Here is a 16,105-nt window from a genome sequence, read left to right on the forward strand (position 1 = left end):
GAAAATGATATTTCATTCTAATAAAGACTTTAACAGCCAATTTGGTTGGAGAAAATTACAATTCCACTTCCACCTAATTCTCACATAAATCCAAAAGCAAGTAAATTCTTTTGTTTGGTTGGAGGGAATTGCAATTCTGCGGAGTTACAATTCCTTCATTTACTAGAGTTTAAATCTGCTACTAGTTTATGTCTATCTCTCATTGTTTTGGCGAGTTTCTTTCTCTCGTTTTATTGGCGAGTTCATTTTTCATAAAGTGTGAAACGATTTATTTGGTCATGTCGTATGTGAATATTATCCTGGACACCGAAGATGACAATGTAGAAGAGACTCCTCTGAACTATGACATGCAGTTCAACTCGATGGAGATATTATTGTCAATGAAAAGAAGAACGAAATTTGATACCCAGGTGATATGCATCAACATCAAAGAAGCTTTAAGTTCTTTCAACGATTACAGCATCAAATTTGTGAAACAGTCCGCAAAACAAGTTTTATGTAACATTGCTAGAAAAGTTTTCAATGTCTCACTGTAGAGAATATTTAATTGTTCCATTGATCTTCATTGTACACATTTCAACTTATTATGATTAATGAATTAACTTCGTACTTAAAGAAAAAATCACATACCCCTTTCGGTATTTCAATTATGCATTGCTTGGGAAGGAAAAAGATAGAATTGAGACATAATTAATTAATTACCCTTTACTTTTTTATCCTAAAAAAGGAGTTAATTCTATTTTTGGTCCTAGATTTATAGGTGACAATCCACTTTTAGTCTTTTTTTTTTATTTATTAAAACATCCCAATTTGGTCCTAGTATTATTGTGGTATGACCAATTTTGGTCCTCCATCAACAAAATCGTTGAAATATCGTTAAATACAAAGACATTTCAATCTTTTCTATACATAGTATGTTAAACCACTATATTTTTTATGTTTATTTTTTTTGAAAAGATTCATAATTGAAGATCGAAATGTCCTTGTATTTAACGATATTTAAACTGATTTGTTGATAAAGGACAAAAAATGATCATATCACAATAATACTAGGACCAAAAGTTGATGCTCTAATAAAAAAGGACTAAAAGTGGATTGACTCATATAAATATAGGACCAAAAATGAAATTAACTCCTAAAAAAGATACCATTAATACAAACTTACCCTTCAATGATATTTTTTTTAATGTAAGCAAAAAAAGAAGAAGCTTAATTAATATTTTATTATATTTGCACGTGCGATGTACAAAATTAATTTGCTATAATATTTTAAAAATATTTGGATCGATATATAATTATATAAATTATAACATCAAATATTATATAGTGTCATTGAAAAGATGGTTTGGATCGATTATCTTTTGTGATGTTAACCTTACTTGAATTCGACCAAATAAATGTTGAATTAATAGCTAATGTGTAGATGTAAGCATCCAGTGTTGAAATTTTGGAATTTTATATATCATTGTTTAGGATTTGTATAACCTGGGCAAATGTGTTCTTTGAAAAAAAAACATAATATCAACGGTTCGAATTACACATTATTGAAAACTTCTTCGTAGACGACATTGGTAGTAGTAACAGAATCTTGTCCATACTCGTCTAGAGCTAACACCTCCCGACCATCAAAATGGGTGACTCGGGAAAAAATCACTACATTGACGCGTGATTAAACACCAATTTTTTCAGCAATAACCCAACATGAGTTTGTGTTTGACTTTGGCTTTTGTTGATAGTCATGGCATATGCGAGCATCAATGAGAATTGTTTACGTTAGAACTTGAAGGACAATCTAGTAACAGAAGGAGTGAGAGACATTCGGGGGATAAGAACTTTGGTTCCTTCATGTATGTGTCCCATTAACTATTCTTGCTTCGACAATGTGATATGCCAATTTTGTGACGATGAGACGCGTACCGTTGCAAAGACCAAGAGAGTGGTTTATGTTCCACAATAACATAACAGGTGCACCAACCTTTAATGTCATGGTATTCAGCATCATCCTATGGGTCTGGTATTTCATCTAAAGTCAGGGCGTCAATTTTGTTCGCATAATTTTCCCTATTCATTCTTTTGGCAAATAGCAAAATGTGCGTGTGAGTGAATACTCTTATTTGAAATTCAATCGTGTAGTCATAAATATGTTATTAATTATAAATACATAATCTAATTTTCATTTTGGATCAAGATTCACAATATGAGGTGAACCCAGATGCATGTTATAACAATGTGGGGTGGGGTGGGATGGGGTAGGGGGGAAGATTGTTTGAATGTTAATGTGATATCATTGGGGGCTTAGTCCAGAAGAGTACAACTTTAATTTAATGTGATTTTCATTTCTTGAGTTGCTCTTTTATTTTCAATTTGAAACTTTTGACGTAAACAACAACAACAATAATAACAAAAGAAAAAGAAGAAAAATACTATATTATAGATCCATACTTGTTTATCTTGTGTGATTTTGATTAAAGTTTAAATTTGTTGTTGTAACTTAAGGAGGAATGCAGGCTTGCCATTGACATATTTCAGTCAGCACTTAATATTGGGAATACTTGTAGCATCATGAAACCAAGGGAATACATGTTGCATCATGTAACCAACGTCAAAGTACTTATGTGCTTGAGTATTATGGAGTATTAAAAGTAAAACTTTCATACCAATAGCAACGAGTTCGATTCTCTTGTTAACATTATTCTTTCAGTCAAATCAATTTATATTATTTCATGTTTAGTTTGTAGACTATCACTGCACACAAAAAAAAGTCTGAAATGCATAATTATATTTACATATTTATAATTGTTTAAAACAACATGTCATTGTATTGAAAAAACGAAAAGCAAAAGCCATCATTAAGAGAAATAAATGTTTGATATATGTATCATCGCAACATATATATCCGATTATTTTGCTTTAGACTGTATCATCGCAACATATATATCCGATTATTTTGCTTTAGACTCCATCATCGCAACATATATATCCGATTATTTTGCTTTAGACTCCAAGCTAACTTAATATATATCCGATTATTTTGCTTTAGACTCCAAGCTAACTTAAGCGACTATATCTAAAAACTAATAAGTGTGAATGAAAGTTATATTTTTTTTATTTTTTTTTATTTTTTCACTAATAAAAAATAACCCAACCATTATAACTTTCGTTATCTTTTTTAGCTATTGTTGCCATACACATGCATCATGTCAATCATATATTTTCTTATATTCTTCAATGGTAATGATATATAGACATTATATATATTAGAATACTATATAAGTTATTTCCTAAATTATAAATATCAAATCTATAAAAATGGTTTACATTATTATTATTTACAATAATATAAATATCTAAAATCTAAATAATTTAAAACTTTAATATAAAGTACAACTGTGGATGTATACTATATAAGTTATTTCCTAAATTATAAATATCAAATCTATAAAAATGGTTTACATTATTATTATTTACAATAATATAAATATCTAAAATCTAAATAATTTAAAACTTTAATATAAAGTACAACTGTGGATGTATACTATATAAGTTATTTCCTAAATTATAAATATCAAATCTAATACTATATAAGTTATTTCCTAAATTATAAATATCAAATCTATAAAAATGGTAGTTATTTCCTAAATTATAAATATCAAATCTATAAAAATGGTTTACATTATTATTATTTACAATAATATAAATATCTAAAATCTAAATAATTTAAAATTTTAATATAGAGTACGACTGTGGATGTTACTGCTTTGCCCTCTGAAACACGACGTTCGATTATTTTAACAATAAAAATACAAAACAAAGCAGCATAAATGTTTTTAAAACGTGGTCGGCAGGATTTAAACTTGCGCGGGCAAAGCCCACATAATTTCTAGTCATGCCCGATAACCACTCTGGCACGACCACAATTGCTTCAACCTTCCAGGCCTTACATCTAGTTTTACCTAAATAAAAACCTTTTTGGAACGAATTATAATACGTCATTGAGTGACAACATTTGAATAGTATCTTACTTCTCATATATAGTTTTATCGCTCATTTATTTTGGATGGTAATTTCACTCAAATCCGGTGGAGACGAGAAAATTTTTCAATACCGTTTCTCAATATTTATATTAATTTTTTAAGAGTTAATTACTGAAATGGTCCAATGGCTATATATAACGAAATTATCAATTTTGTAATTGACTATATATATCGTGTAACAAAATTAATTTTAATAATATTTGGATCGATATATACAATTATATATCTTAAAATAACAAATATTATATAGTGCAATTGATGAAATGGGTTGGATCGATTATGATTTCTGATGCTATCCTTGATTGAATTTTAGCAAATAAATGCTCAATTACCCGTGCGATGCATGGATAAAAAATTTTGTTGAAGGGCTACAACTTTGTTGAAGACTACAAAGGCCAATGAAATAGTTTTTGGGTTGAAAAATAGCCTAGAAGTCAAAGTAGTTGCTCAGAATGTTAATGGGATACCATTGGAGGCTTAGTCCAGAAGAGTACAACTTTAATTTAATGTGATTTTCATTTATTGAGTTGCTCTTTTATTATCAATTTGAAACTTTTGAGGTAAACAACAACACCAATAATAACAAAAGAAAAAGAAGAAAAACACTATATTATAGATCTATACTTGTTTATCTTGTGTGACGTTGATTAAAGTTTAAATTTGTTGTTGTAACTTAAGGAGGAATGCAGGCTTGCCATTGACATATTTCAGTCAGCACTTAATATTGGGAATACTTGTAGCATCATGAAACCAAGGGAATACATGTTGCATCATGTAACCAACGTCAAAGTACTTATGTGCTTGAGTATTATGGAGTATTAAAAGTAAAACTTTCATACCAATAGCAACGAGTTCGATTCTCTTGTTAACATTATTCTTTCAGTCAAATCAATTTATATTATTTCATGTTTAGTTTGTAGACTATCACTGCACACAAAAAAAAGTCTGAAATGCATAATTATATTTACATATTTATAATTGTTTAAAACAACATGTCATTGTATTGAAAAAACAAAAAGCAAAAGCCATTATTAAGAGAAATAAATGTTTGATATACGTATCATCGCAACATATATATCCAATTATTTTTCTTTAGACTCCAAGCTAACTTAAGCGACTATATCTAAAAACTAATAAGTGTGAATAAAAGTTATATTTATTTTTATTTTTATTTTTTTCATTGATAAAAAATAACCCAACCATTATAACTTTCGTTATCTTTTTCAGTTATTGTTGCCATGCACATGCATCATGTCAATCATATATTTTCTTATATTCTTCAATGGTAATGATATATAGACATTATATATATTAGAATACTATATAAGTTATTTCCTAAATTATAAATATCAAATCTATAAAAATGGTTTACATTATTATTATTTACAATAATATAAATATCTAAAATCTAAATAATTTAAAACTTTAATATAGAGTACAACGACGTTCGATTATTTTATCAATAAAAATACAAAGAAATGCAGCATAAATGTTTTTAAAACGTGGTCTGCAGGATTTGAACTTGCGCGGGCAAAGCCCACATGATTTCTTGTCATGCCCGATAACCACTCTGGCACGACCACAATTGCTTCAACCTTCCAGGCCTTACATCTAGTTTTACCTAAATAAAAACCTTTTTGGAACGAATTATAATACGTCATTGAGTGACAGAATTTGAATAGTATCTTACTTCTCATATATTGTTTTATCGCTCATTTATTTTGGATGGTAATTTCACTCAAATCCGGTGGAGACGAGAAAATTTTTCAATACCGTTTCTCAATATTTATATTAATTTTTTAAGAGTTAATTACCGAAATGGTCCATTGGCTATATATAACGAAATTATCAATTTTGTAATTGACTATATGTTTGACTATATGTATCGTGTAACAAAATTAATTTTAATAAGATTTCGATTGATATATACAATTATATAAATTATAATAACAAATATTATATAGTTCAATTGATGAAATGGGTTGGATCGATTATGATTTCTGATGCTATCCTTTATTGAATTCGAGCAAATAAATGCTCAATTACCCGTGCGATGCATGGATAAAAAATTTTTTTGAAGGGCTACAGCTTTGTTGAAGACTACAAAGGCCAATGGAATGGTTTTGGGGTTGAAAAATAGCGAAGTCAAAGTAGTTGCTCAGAATGTTAATGGGATACTATTGGGGGTTTAGTCCAGAAGAGTACAACTTTAATTTAATGTGATTTTCATTTATTGAGTTGCTCTTTTATTTTCAATTTCAAACTTTTGAGGTAAACAACAACAACAATAATAAGAAAAGAAAAAGAAGAAAAATACTATATTATAGATCCATACTTAAAAGAAAAAGAAGAAAAATACTATATTATAGATCCATACTTGTTTGAAAAAGAAGAAAAATACTATATTATAGATCCATACTTGTTTATCTTGTGTGATGTTGATTAAAGTTTAAATTTGTTGTTGTAACTTAAGGAGGAATTCAGGCTTGCCATTGACATATTTCAGTCAGCACTTAATATTGGCAGGCTTGCCATTGACATATTTCAGTCAGCACTTAATATTGGGAATACTGCCATTGACATATTTCAGTCAGCACTTAATATTGGGAATACTTGTAGCATCATGAAACCAAGGGAATACATGTTGCAGAATACTTGTAGCATCATGAAACCAAGGGAATACATGTTGCATCATGTAACCAACGTCAAAATACTTATGTGCTTGAGTATTATGGAGTATTAAAAGCAAAACTTTCATATCAATAGTAACGAGTTCGATTCTCTTGTTAACATTATTCTTTCAGTAAAATCAATTTATATTATTTCATGTTTAGTTTGTAGACTATCACTGCACAAAAAAAAAAAAGTCTGAAATGCATAATTATATTTACATATTTATAATTGTTTAAAACAACATGTCATTGTATTGAAAAAACAAAAAGCAAAAGCCATTACTAAGAGAAATAAATGTTTGATATACGTATCATCGCAACATATATATCCGATTATTTTGCTTTAGACTCCAAGCTAACTTAAGCGACTATATCTAAAAACTAATAAGTGTGAATGAAAGTTATATATTTTTTTATTTTTATTTTTTTCATTGATAAAAAATAACCCAACCATTATAACTTTCGTTATCTTTTTCAGTTATTGTTGCCATGCACATGCATAATACAAAGCAAAGCAGCATAAATGTTTTTAAAACGTGGTCGGCAGGATTCGAACCTACGCGAGCAAAGCCCACATGATTTCTAGTCATGCCCAATAACCACTCTGGCACAACCACAATTGCTTCAACCTTCCAGGCGTTACATCTAGTTTTACCTAAATAAAAACCTTTTTGGAACGAATTATAATATGTCATTGAGTGACAACATTTGAATAGTATCTTAATTCTCATATATAGTTTTATCGCTCATTTATTTTGGATGGTAATTTCACTCAAATCCGGTGGAGACGAGAAAATTTTTCAATACCGTTTCTCAATATTTATATTAATTTTTTAAGAGTTAATTACCGAAATGGTCCATTGGCTATATATAACGAAATTATCAATTTTTTAATTGACTATATGTATCGTGTAACAAAACTAATTTTAATAATATTTGGATTGATATATACAATTATATAAATTATAATAACAAATATTATATAGTGCAATTGATGAAATGGGTTGGATCGATTATGATTTCTGATGCTATCCTTGATTGAATTCGAGCAAATAAATGCTCAATTACCCGTGCGATGCATGGATAAAAAATTTTGTTGAAGGGCTACAGCTTTGTTGAAGACTACAAAGGTCAATGAAATTGTTTTGGGGTTGAAAAATAGCCTAGAAGTCAAAGTAGTTGCTCAGAATGTTAATGGGATACCATTGGAGGCTTAGTCCAGAAGAGTACAACTTTAATTTAATGTGATTTTCATTTATTGAGTTGCTCTTTTATTATCAATTTGAAACTTTTGACGTAAACAACAACAACAATAATAACAAAAGAAAAAGAAGAAAAATACTATATTATAGATCCATACTTAAAAGAAAAAGAAGAAAAATACTATATTATAGATCCATACTTGTTTGAAAAAGAAGAAAAATACTATATTATAGATCCATACTTGTTTATCTTGTGTGATGTTGATTAAAGTTTAAATTTGTTGTTGTAACTTAAGGAGGAATGCAGGCTTGCCATTGACATATTTCAGTCAGCACTTAATATTGGGAATACTTGTAGCATCATGAAACCAAGGGAATACATGTTGCATCATGTAACCAACGTCAAAATACTTATGTGCTTGAGTATTATGGAGTATTAAAAGTAAAACTTTCATACCAATAGTAACGAGTTCGATTCTCTTGTTAACATTATTCTTTAAGTCAAATCAATTTATATTATTTCATGTTTAGTTTGTAGACTATCACTGTACAAAAAAAAAAGTCTGAAACGCATAATTATATTTACATATTTATAATTGTTTAAAACAACATGTCATTGTATTGAAAAAACAAAAAGCAAAAGCTATTATTAAGAAAAATAAATGTTTGATATACGTATCATCGCAACATATATATCCGATTATTTTGCTTTAGACTCCAAGCTAACTTAAGCGACTATATCTAAAAACTAATAAGTGTGAATGAAAGTTATATTTTTTTTATTTTATTTTTTTCATTGATAAAAAATAACCCAACCATTATAACTTTTGTTATCTTTTTCAGTTATTGTTGCCATGCACATGCATCATGTCAATCATATATTTTCTTATATTCTATAATGGTAATGATATATAGACATTATTATATATTAGAATACTATATAAGTTATTTCCTAATTTATAAATATCAAATCTATAAAAATGGTTTACATTATTATTATTTACTATAATATAAATATCTAAAATCTAAATAATTTAAAACTTTAATGTAGAGTACAACGAAGTTCGATTATTTTATCAATAAAAATACAAAGCAAAGCAGCATAAATGTTTTTCAAACGTGGTCGGCAAGATTCAAACCTGCGCGAGCAAAGCCGACATGATTTCTAGTCATGCCCAATAACCACTCTGGCACGACCACAATTGCTTCAACCTTCCAGGCCTTACATCTAGTTTTACCTAAATAAAAACCTTTTTGGAACGAATTATAATATGTCATTGAGTGACAACATTTGAATAGTATCTTACTTCTCATATATAGTTTTATCGCTCATTTATTTTGGATGGAAATTTCACTCAAATCTGGTGGAGACGAGAAAATTTTTCAATTCTGTTTCTCAATATTTATATTAATTTTTTAAGAGTTAATTATCGAAATGGTCCATTGGCTATATATAATGAAATTATCAATTTTGTAATTGACTATATGTTTGACTATATGTATCCTGTAACAAAATTAATTTTAATAATATTTGGATCGATATATATAATTATATAAATTATAATAAAAAATATTATATAGTGCAATTGATGAAATGGGTTGGATCGATTATGATTTTTGATGCTATCCTTGATTGAATTCGAGCAAATAAATGCTCAATTACCCGTGCGATACATGGATAAAAAATTTTGTTGAAGGGCTACAACTTTGTTGAAGACTACAAAGGCCAATGAAATGGTTTTGGGATTGAAAAATAGCCTAGAAGTCAAATGAGTAGCACATAATTCTGCTTAAGTGAGAAATGCAATTTCTATAGAGTTGGGACACATCTATTTACATAGCCGTGCCACCCATCCCCTGTTCACTATTTAAGCGCGATTTCAACATTTCTATTTGGTTTTCGTCCCCGTTCGAACCCTATTCATTTTCTTTCACTTCCTTTCATATTTCTAGGTTAGATTAGGCTTAGATTTTGGTTTCTAAACATATTTGAAGCTTGTAATTAAGGATTCAACACTTGGATTCCAGGATTTATTACCATCAAATTTCCTAGAGAAGTTTTCTTTCCCTTATCTCTTCTCTTTTGCAAGATTTTTGTTTATTACTTGTGCTTTTGTGTGCCTTATGCTATTCAATCACGAGTAGTACAGTTAGTTTATGGAGTTGAGTTAGGGTTGTATCATCTATCTTGATACTTAATTTGTGATTATTGCAAAAAGGGGAAGAACTCTAACCTAGGGTTCATTGTACTGTGTTTGTGAATGATTTGTGTTTTTATCTTGCTTATGATTGATGGACACTTTCATTGGCATGTATTTCGAGGATTCATTGCCTCAATGAGAGTTGGGTGATGAGTTCAAGCCACCCCTTGCATATACCCACTTTGCTTCTATGAAAATAAGGGAATTGGGGGATTAAGATGCTAATTGTGCTTGAAGAACTTGGAGTTGATTCACCACGGAAATGGGACAATTCCTTGTTCTAATCCTTGTATATTTGCTCACGTGAGTGACTTATGGACTAGGATTCCTAAGTGAATTCCCACTTGATTCTTGGTTATTTGTTCTCCCTAACCCCGTAGGTTGTTGAAACATCTAGATGATAATGCATCATAACTTGAGTCCTATTTCTTTATTTTGTGTTTATCTTTGTATATATGTGTTAGTCTTACTATTTCCTTAAAATTGTTGTTTGCTTAGATTTTGTTAATTTCCTTATGCCAGTGTCAAGTTGTGATTGCATATTACGTGTCATAAACCCCAATCCCCTGAGGACGACATTTCACACCCGTACATTCACCCTCAATCATTTTTGCTACAATCAAATATGAATGATAATTTATTTTGTTCTCATAGTATTATACCTTAAGTATATAAAAAATATATCTATATATTAAAGTTATCATATTTATTGAGCTATTATTTACCATAATAATTATTAGATGTTATATAGTAATAGCTTGGAAGGTAGTTTGGACGGGAAGTTGTAAACGTAGGATTTTATTATTATTATTATTATTGTTGTTGTTGTTGTTGTTGTTGTTATTATTATTATGCACATTTTGGTCTTTATACTACTTATTCTAATGGATACCAAACATTGAAATTAAAATTCCCAGTAACTATTCATGCAAACCAAAAATTGAAATTTAAATTCTTACACAATTCATCTCCCATGGAAATACAATCTCCTCTCCCTCCTAATTTCCTCATTGCAACCAAATGCCCCGTAAATGGCGACTCCATTAGCCTTCAGGACTTTCAGTTCTCCTCCTCATCCTTTCCAAAATGGTGACTCCATCGATAAGTTGCATTGTAAATTTTAGATGAGACTTTTGACCTGATCGGCAAGAGTGATCCTCTAATCTTCCCCTACGATAAAAGCCTAAACTTGCACGAGTTTCATAGGTTGTGGTGTTCAGTGAGTGATGGTTTTCTCGGTGGATTAGGCAAGGATGGATGCGGAGTACCCAATAAATTAGTTTGTGTTGAGTTTGTCTCATATAAGAATTAGGAATTTGTCTCATATAAGGAATATAAATTTGTCTCATATAAGGAATAGAAGTGGAACGGATTGAGTTAGTCCCATTGTACAGGATTAGATGCCTATAGCGAGATACATTCGTTGTATCCCTAGGTGTTGAATCACCACCATCACCATGACTATTAATAAAAGAATAGTTTCACACCCATGGACGTATAGTACATTGCCGAACCATGATACTTCTAACTTACTCTCTTTCACTTTTTTGACCTCTCATGACTTCCAAAAGACACCTTTGTACAAATATGTCTTCAAACATGTCCAGTTTAACTCCAAATTTTATCTTAAAAACACAAAAATGGCCAAAATTATAGTCGTCTATCTGGATCAAATGAGAAATCGCACCCAAGAGAGAAATAGAAACCAATCACAACCGTCCATCGGGATAGATTTAAATTTTTTTTTTAAATGCAATAATATTTTTGTGAATTAATCAAACTTTAAAGTACAAGTAAATTATTTTTAAAGTGCAAGTAACAGTTTTATAGAGTGCACCTAAGTGCAAGTAAAACGTATTAAAAGTGTAACAATATAATGTACACCGAGCAATAATATAAAGTGCACCTAACGTTATCATTAGTTGCACTAAACGTTATCATTAATTAAGTGCACCAATGCGAAAAAGCTAAATTACTTACACTATTAAGTGTAAATTATTGCACTTTTAAGTGATTTTACTTGCATAGTTGCAACGGTTAATTACTTGCACTTTTAACACATGTTACTTGCACTCAAAGTTCAAGTTATTTACAAAAATGCCACAACATTTTTTTTAAATTACATATGATCCGTTAGATTTTCCAGATAGACGGCTATGATTGGTTCATATTTCTCTCCTGAGTGCCCATTCTCACTTGAGCGCTTCCCTATGTGTGTGTGTGTGTGTGTGTGTGTGTACCTTAAGTTTCGAACTTATACATCTTAACCACTGAACTGATACACCTTAAGTTTCGAACATATGCACCTTAAGTACTGAATTGATGCACCTTATGTTCCGAACATATGCACCTTAAGTACTGAACTAATGCACCTTATGTTTCGAACTGATGAACCTTAAGTATTGAACTGATACACCTTTAAGTTTCGAACTAATGAACCTTAAGTTTTGAACTTGTGTATCTTAAGTATTGAACTGATGCACCTTATGTTTCGATCTTATGCACCTTAAGTACTAGCTGATGCACCTCAAATTTTAAGTTATGCACTAAACTACCATAATGCCACCACGTATTTTTTTAATAAATTTCTTATCATTCTGGACTATTGATTTTGGCTAGATCAATGGCTAAGATTTCACCCCGATCCACCATCCACTATCACCCAAAAAAATTGATCCATGCGGGTTGTATTCAGGTGGATATCCGAGGGACGGATCGAAATTGTCATCCCTAGATCTAGCTCAGTTAATTTGACTGATCACCCTACACTCTTGCATCACAATCATTATTGCATGGACCATAAACAAAAAGTATATTTGTAATATACTAAAAGTATATTATTTTTGTACATAAAGTACATTATTTTAGAGTACATTATTTAAGTACTGAAAGTAAATTATTTTATATATACTATGAAATAATGTACCTTCAGTACAAAAATAATATACTTTTAGTATAATAAAAATGTACCTTATATTCATGGTCCACACAATAATTTTCCCTTGCCTCATCGTTAGTGTGGGAGTTCGAATTCCACTGAGAACCTAACCAGGTAAAGGTGGGAACTGACAAGCATTGTTCTCTATATGCATGTGCATAGGGGTGAGGTGTCATGTATTGTGGAATGTAGGTGTAATGATAAAACAAAGAGTATAAAACTCCCCGAGTGTTGGTCACGAAGTAGGGACGTGGAGGTGTGTCTATGCTATTACTTTCAATCAATTGAATCATGTGAAGCAACGAGTATGGACAGTGAATATGGTGAATGGCATATATGAAGTGTAAATGAGCATGAGGTAATGAAAATCAAAGTATAAGAGACAAGAAATAAGAAAATAAGGGATTGAGTCGTGCGCGTCTATGTTGCATTCTTGTGTGTCTCAAGTAGTGGACAAATGATGCAATGGTGTTGGCTATTCAAGAGTGTGTCATCTTAGTCCTTTTCCACCTTTGTGTACTAGGGCATCTTAGGCTTAGGAGTGCCTTTTAGCAACCAAAAGCCCTAAGAGACCATTTATCAAACACCTTAGCTACACACTTTATTTCCTACTATTCCTAATCATGAATCCATAGGATCTATGATTGCAAAAAGCTTCAACTCAACTCAAATCAAAACCATGATAGAGTCAAGATCTCAATCTCTCAATAGATTGGCTAAATCTATACAAGATCTAATCAAAACCGCAATCAATAGACAAGAATAGATTTTTCCAACAACAAGGCAATCAAATCCACAATAAGAAATAGGATCTTCACACTAGCAACATAGATTCACACAATCCAAGCCCTAGATTAAACTAGCCACACATAATCAAGAATTCAAGATCATAAGCTAATTCAATCAAAAAATAAGATATGTAAAATAGATAAGATTAAAATAGAGATCACCTAGTAAATGAAATGTGTTCTTCAATCCAAGCTTCAAATCTTCATTTACAAGGAGGAAATGTAAATCTAGACTAATCTAAGAAAATAGAAAACTAAGAAATCAGAAATGTAGCTGGGATCCTCCTCTGAAATTCTATCCAGCCTCCTTAAATAGTCTCCCGAAATTTGCCCTAAAAATATTTTCTCCACAGTGTCTCCTTCACGCGTGAAGGGTCGTGTGAACGGCTACTGGAAAGCGTTCACGCGACCTTCACGCGTGAATGCTTCCTCTCGGGTCGTTCGAGGCTCCTGTCTTGCTCGGTTTACTCGTTTCGCTCATTCCTTGTTCCTAACGGCTCTCGGGACCTATGAAATGTCTCAAATTGTACCAAAGGTAGCTTTGTGTGTGGTTAACGAATTAAGGCACAAAATATCATAAGATTATCTCATAAGGATGCTAAAAATGCTATCAATTACCCTTATTTATACTCAAATATATAGGTGTCTTGGGAGCTTATCAGGAACCTAGGGAATGGCGTGACGAAACATAAAGTATCAAAGAAAAAAAATTAGAGCTCATTTAGTAATAATATAGTTTGACTCATGAACTTAAAAAAAAAAAATTGGACAATTGAATTTGTAAAAAAAAAAATTGTAATTTTTACAATTTGCCATATTTTTTGTAAATAAACAAAATAGGAAAAAAATCGAAGATGTTTTAATTTAATTTATTACCTTATAAACAATTAATATGGTGAATTTTTAAAATTAGGATATGTTTAAACAGATTTTTTTTAATTTAAATATTTTTTTTATTTAATCTGAATATAATCTGTGGTCTAATTTTAATATAACAGTTTATTTATTTAAAAAATAAAATAATATGATTAATCATTGAAAAATATGAATGTGAATATATATAATATTAAATAAACAATTAAAAAATTTGTTTCAACAAAATATTAATTTTTATATCTCAAAATAGAATATACTAATTATTACTCCGTAGATGTTATTAAAATGTTTTAATTTTTTTCTAATATAAACAAAATTTTGTTTTAATTTAAGTAAAATAGGTTATTAACTATTTACAATTGACTTTCAAAAAAAAATTATATACAATTGAGTATTCATTAATAGTGGATTTTTTTCCTAATTTAAATATTTTATTTAATTAAGGAAAAATGACAGTTTAACTACATTAATTATACTCATCATATTGTAGACTCAATTCATGAATTATTATCATATATGAATTTTTTCTTTTTCTTTAATCATGTGTACATTGATAATTTTAATTCACCACAAACAAATTCTATTAATATTAACAATTTATTTTAAATTTATAAATTATTAAAGGACATCTTAATCGTTTTTTAGATATATCATTTTGTAATAATTTAATGTTGAGGTTTGCTGGCCCCTTTTTTGACATTAAAGTGTAGTTAAAATTTTAAAATTATTTTGGTTTTCAAGTTCACTAAATATTACTGGTTGAGTTAAATATTATGAATATAAGTACTTTGTTATTTCCATGTCAATAAATTGGAGTGATGAGTCTTGAATATATAAGCATTTCCAATTCATGTCATTTCTATTTTCATATATAAAAAAAAGAAGCCGAAGAAATTAAGAACAGTACTACTACCATACTGCCAATTGCATTTTCAGTTTTCCTCTTACACCAATACATTGCAAAAAAAAAAAAAAAAAAAAAAAAAAAAAAACATATTAGATCGTTGATTGATATGAAACAGTTTGCTCACTTAAATAAAAGTTGATACGAAAAATTAATATTAATGTACATATTATAATTCACAAATCAACGTCTGTCATTTGAACATCCATTTTCATTAAGGGTGTGTTTGGAAAGCAGGAAAATGACTTCTGGAAAATATTTTCTGGAAAATGAGTCATTTTCCGGAAAATGGTTTAATTTCCAGTGTTTGGATGCATTCTGGAAAACTGTATTTGTTTGTTTGGTTCATTTTCCGGAAAATAGGTAGAAATATATAATTATATATTTTTATTATTTTATTTAAAATATTAAAATATTTAAAATAATATTTAAAATAATATTTATAATTTATAATAATAATTAAAATTAAAAAAGAACCCCCCCCCCCCCC

General features: G+C 29.6%; 1 protein-coding gene and 1 non-coding gene across 2 annotated transcripts in view; one reads left to right on the top strand and one right to left on the bottom strand.

Annotated features, from left to right (window-relative positions):
- The first annotated feature begins 278 nt into the window (after window positions 1-278).
- Window positions 279-16,105, top strand: part of LOC116020393 — a 19,960-nt gene continuing 4,133 nt past the window's right edge. Inside the window, exons 1-2 of the mRNA XM_031260870.1 lie at window positions 279-410; window positions 6,508-6,729. Of these exons, the coding sequence (XP_031116730.1) occupies window positions 279-410; window positions 6,508-6,729 (354 nt within the window). The remainder of the gene's footprint in view (window positions 411-6,507; window positions 6,730-16,105) is intronic.
- On the bottom strand, window positions 7,242-7,323 carry TRNAS-AGA. The gene has a single exon. It is a non-coding gene; the product is annotated as a tRNA-Ser (tRNA).

The sequence above is a fragment of the Ipomoea triloba genome, chromosome 5 (assembly GCF_003576645.1).
Source record: "Ipomoea triloba cultivar NCNSP0323 chromosome 5, ASM357664v1".
Taxonomy (NCBI): domain Eukaryota; kingdom Viridiplantae; phylum Streptophyta; class Magnoliopsida; order Solanales; family Convolvulaceae; genus Ipomoea; species Ipomoea triloba.